Raw genomic sequence first — 5,190 nt, 5'->3', positions numbered from 1 at the left:
ACTGCGGAGGTTCCAGTAACGTAATGAAAACAAGCTCCTGGTCATCACACTTTTTCCATGCTATCACTCCACATGTGCTGCTCCTGCTCCTGCTGCTGCTGCTGCTGCTGCTGCTGGTGACACAGCACACAATTACACACAGACATAATAAACAATCAATTCCACCGCTGTCAAACACTGTAATTTCCAGTGTGCTTTGCTGTGAAATGACTTGCCGTGTGTGGCTTCAATTTACGTTGGCACTAAAAATGTTAAAGCCCCGTAATGTAAAAGCTATTTATTTTCACTTTTTTATGGACCATCTGAGAATGTGGTGGCTCGTGTGCATAATAAAATGGACTTTATTACTGAAAAGTTAGTTGCAAGACCCAATTTAGGGATATTTATTTAAAGAAAATATTGTTATACATTCTTTTTCTGTGAATCAGTCGGTGATTATTTATACCTCATGGTAGTTTCTGAAGGATTTATGATGCATTGTTTCTCTCACCAAAAAAAATGCTTAAAAATATATCAAATTCAAATGTTTAAATATGGAAATTTGGGTCTTTTGTGTCCTGGAATTCCCTTCATTCATGTCAAAATACAGCTCCCATACAGGTACAGTTAATAATCCATCGACTCGATGAACAACCAGAATTTTGAGTGGCCGTGCTAAACTTAAGTCTGTCAGTAAAAAACAAGCAATAAGGCTGAAATCCACTTCAGATTTGTACTCTCAAATCAAAGTGCCGTGTGTTTGCTCGGGGATCAAATGGAGCAGTGAGAGGGCAACAACAGTCATTCTAAGGAGGGATTAAAACCGCCATCAATTAAATATATTCCTCCACAAACTGCTCCTGCATTTTTAAGACAATGACACACACATATTAATGCTTGCTACCGGTTTGTCACTGTAATCATCAGCAATTCTCTTTGAGGATTTTTGTTGGGGGCGCCTCTGGGATGTGTGGCATGCACTCGGAAGACAACACATATGGCGGGGAGTCCCGCTGTGAAAAAAAAAAAGTGTGTAAATCCCAGGAGACGAATGGCAGGAAAATCAGGGAAAACAAGACTGAAATGAGCCATCGTTTGTGACTATTACATCTCTGTTTAAGTAAGTTTAAATGGCTAAATATTCATTATGAGAGGCTGCGAGACAGTTACCAAAACGACAACAATGATACCAGGCAGCGAGAAAGTTCAACGTGAATTCCACAAATTTATTATCCTCCAAAAGGCCAGAACCAAAGTTCCTATAAAAGGCACTTAATTTCCCTTGACCTTTAATGAATGCATCTAAACGACAAATCTGGTAAGAGCCAAGGTGAACTTTAAATTAAATATATTTACAATAAATAAAACATTTATACAGATTTATACAGTTAATCATGCCACTTTCAGGGAGGAGGATAGACTAATATTTCCTAAGATGCCTCCCATAACAGTCTTTTTTTTTTTTTTCCTTTGAAAACATTGGGCATGTCTACTGCACAGAACACTATGAACAGAAAAATATCGGTAACAATACTGAATATTTCCCTTTATGCATTGAATACTGTTTATAGCTAGTTTCTCATAGTGATGCCTGTACCTGTGTGTCCATTGGCAGCAGTAGAGGAGTAACTGACAGTTCAATTCAGCCACTCTTCTTCTTTAGCAGTCTTTAGCAGCTCCTTACACAGGGCACAGGTGTGTGTATGTGTGTGTGTGTGTGTGTGTGTGCGTGTGTTTGCGAGCGTACGTGCCTGCATTTGGCAGTGTGAATGTGTGTGTGTGTGTTGATGCGTGCTCCCTCTCAGACGTGTGTGGGGTTGTCTGAGTGCGGGTCAGTCTTGGCCATGTGCAGAACCACAGCAGGAGATTTGTAGTGGCAGTGTGTGCTGCCGCAGCTCACCCCGCTGCAGGGTTTCCTACTACTAGTCCTGTCTGCCAGCTTCCTGCTGCACAGGCCCTGCCAGGTCTGCAGGGTCTTAGAGCTCCACACCCACACCCCACTGGTGATGCCGACCACCAGCGACATGAAGATCTTCAGCATGAACACCGCCACGGTGGGCACGGACGTCTGCAGCGAGCAGTCGCTGCTGTGACCGTTGAACGAGCCGCACTTCATTTGCAGCCCCCTCAGCTTCCAGTAGTCCATGTTGAGCCTCTCGTAGAAGTAACAGACTATGACGCAGGTGGCCGGCACCGTGTAGAGGATGGAGTAGATGCCGATTTTCACCATGAGCTTTTCCAGCTTCTCTGTGTTGGTGCCCTCCGTCTTCATCACCTTGCGGATGTGGAAGAGCGCCACAAAGCCCGTGAGGATGAAAGAGGTGCCGATGATCAGGTAGCAGGAGAGAGGGACGAGGACAAAGCCGGTGAGCGCCCCAGAGTCCATGCTCCCTACATAGCACAGCCCTGTCAGCTCGTCCCCAGCCACCTTCCTCATTGTGAGGATGATGATGGTCTTTAGAGCAGGGATGCCCCAAGCAGCCATGTGGAAGTAGTTGCTGTGGGCTTCGATGGCCTCGTGGCCCCACTTCTTCCCTGCAGCCAGGAACCAGGTGAGGGTGAGGATGACCCACCAGATAGAGGAAGCCATGCCGAAGTAGTAGAGGATGAGGAAGACGATGGTGCAGCCGGTGGACTCCAGCCCCTCCTGGATGATGTACAGCTCACCGTGCTCACGGTCACACGCGATGTTCTCAGCCCCGGCCACCGAGCGGATGATGAAGGCCACAGAGTAGACGTTGTAGCACATAGAGAGGAAGATGATGGGCCGCTCTGGGTACTGGAAGCGGTGAGGCTCCAAGAGGAAGGTCAGGACGGTGAAGGCAGTGGAGACGAAACAAAGGATGGACCACACTGTCATCCAAATGAAGGCAAAGTCCTTGTCCTGTCTGGACCAGAAGACGTCCACTGCAGGGGAGCAGCGCGGTGCACACGACTGGCTCTTCTCCACAAACTGGAACTTGTCTGGGTTCTCACAGGAGCCCATGCTGCCCGGCGAGCGGCCACCGCTGGTGCCCGGCTGCCTGGGGCGAGGGGGCACCGGAAGCATGCCTTCCCCTTTCTTACCCTCCGTCCTGGTTTCGTTCTCGGGCGCCTCCATGCACAGAGCATTCGGGTCGTTCCTGGTGGGCAGCTTGGAGCAGTCGAGGGAGTCCGGCCAGGTGTAGCTGAACTTCTTCATGATGGGGGCACACCTCTCCCTGGCCTGCTCACACATGGGCCTGCAGGCGGGGATGGAGGTCGACACTTTGTCCGTGCACATGGGGGCGTAGAGGGAGCAGAGGAAGAAGCGGAGGTGCACATCACAGCCGTAAGCCACAAGAGGGGCAAACTCTTTCAGCTTGATGGCAGCCTCCTTCTGGTCGTCGTGGTCCATGAAATTGGGCATCCGGGTCAGGTTGTAGCCGATCCCCTCGCACATGGGGATCACGATGGGCTCGCACTTGGCCGGTCTGCCTCGCTCCAGGTCGTAGGAGCCTATCTCAAAGCTGGAGCCAGAGATCACCAGCAGACACCACAGAAAAATCACCGCCTTTAACGGACAGCCATCCATACTCATTATTTTTAGAAAAAAAAACCTGAGCTCTGTCTTTTAAAAACGACCATGAAAAAAAAAAGAAAAGAATAAGAGTCAAAAACACGGGGTCGGCTACAGAGAGCGATCCCCGCTATTTCCCCATGGCGAAGGCAGGTCCAAATGTTACGGTTACCGTCACCGGTCCGTTAAGAAAACACTCCCAAAAAAACTAAGCAAAACAAAAAAAACAAAGCAAAACAAAACAAAACAAAACCCAAAAAACAGCTGCACACACGCAGACACTATCACACCGTTCAATTTTTGGGGTTTGACTTAAAACGATTAATTCCACAGACAGGCGAGGTGAAGGTCCGTAACTAAAACGTGACAGTCGGAAACTTCGACAAACAATGGAGGAAAATCATCAAAATCAAACACCGAGAGCTGAGTGTAAATCCTCAAACCGACAACCGGCACTGGCCGCGGGTCAGAAACGACTACGGGAGCGGCTGTTTGTGGCGCTTGTGGCAGGGTCCGTCCGCCTGTGTCTGTCTGTCTGCTCCGGCTCCTCGTTGTCCGCTTTCAGGCTCGACACTGAAGTTGGAGAGCCGCTCAGTGGGACTTGAGTCGGGGAGAGACGGAGAGGAGGCGGAGGAGGAGGAGGAGGAGGAGGAGGAGGGAGGGGGGCCTCCGTGACGCTCACATTTCAACGGGAGCAGCACACAAGGAAAATGATCAGACAGATGCTGGAGGATGATCAAATACCTCTGACATTTCTGCCCTGAATAGTACTCTCGGACCGCGTACTAGAGTAAAAGTGGCAACATCACAATGTCAAATATCCCATTGCAAATAAAAGTCCTGCATTCCTGATTTTAGCTAAGTACAATTTCTAAAGTATCAACAGCACATTCAGTCGAATACTGTACACATTTCAGTTGTTACTGCACTGTACCTGACCATCTCCGCTTCATACATACGCCCACTACTAGAGAAAATACTGTACTTTTTACTGCATTATATTTGTTCGACAGCTGTAGTTACTTTACAAATGAAGAGTTTACAGACAAAAAACACAAAATGAGCTTACAGATCAGTACAAAATATCAGTATAATACTATAACACACAGGTCCACTTTATCTGGGGGATTTTTGCAGAACGGCTGTATTGCATTATCATTACTCACGCACAGTGGTGGAAGAGGTATTCACATCTTTTGCTCAGTTTAAGGAGAAATATCTAAAAACCCCTTTACTGTGCAATTTTCAAATTACCACAAACTAATTGCTGCACAGTGAATTTGGGGCATTTGAGGCCATTACCAAGTATTTATAATAAAAGTACTTATTATGCAACAGAATGGCACCTTTCATTTTTGTATTTTTATATATTGTATCAGTTGATACTGATACATTAATGCATCAATAATTTCTAGGTGGAACTAATTTTAACAAATTTAAATAGTAATGCATGATATTTATAACATGATATCACATTTTGTACATAAAATCTTGTAATCTTGTAATGTGTAAAGTGAAATGCATGAAAGTACACATATAAAGTAGTGTAAAGTGGAAATACTGTAAGTAAAAAAGCCTTTAAATTGTACATACAGTGTTTGAGCAAATGTTCTCAGTTACTTTCCGCCACTGTAGAGGTAATAACATTAGCATTTTAATGTGTAGTATACCGT

At 46.2% G+C, this 5,190-nt stretch overlaps 1 protein-coding gene across 1 annotated transcript; it reads right to left on the bottom strand.

The window, feature by feature from the left end:
* Nucleotides 1–355: 355 nt before the first annotated feature.
* fzd9b (frizzled class receptor 9b) lies at nucleotides 356–4,091 on the bottom strand. The gene has a single exon (XM_040131529.1). It carries the CDS (start codon nucleotides 3,536–3,538, stop codon nucleotides 1,781–1,783), a length of 1,758 nt encoding a protein of 585 aa, XP_039987463.1. The 5' UTR covers nucleotides 3,539–4,091; the 3' UTR covers nucleotides 356–1,780.
* Between the last annotated feature and the right edge of the window lie 1,099 nt (nucleotides 4,092–5,190).

Source organism: Xiphias gladius, chromosome 7 (genome assembly GCF_016859285.1).
Source record: "Xiphias gladius isolate SHS-SW01 ecotype Sanya breed wild chromosome 7, ASM1685928v1, whole genome shotgun sequence".
NCBI lineage: Eukaryota > Metazoa > Chordata > Actinopteri > Istiophoriformes > Xiphiidae > Xiphias > Xiphias gladius.
The sequence above is the reverse complement of the archived record's forward strand: the minus strand, read 5'-3'. Positions and strand labels throughout refer to the sequence as shown.

Coding starts and splice junctions, on each gene's coding strand:
- fzd9b (XM_040131529.1), bottom strand. CDS start 3,538: ATGAGTATGGATGGCTGTCCGTTAAAGGCGGTGATTTTTCTGTGGTGT.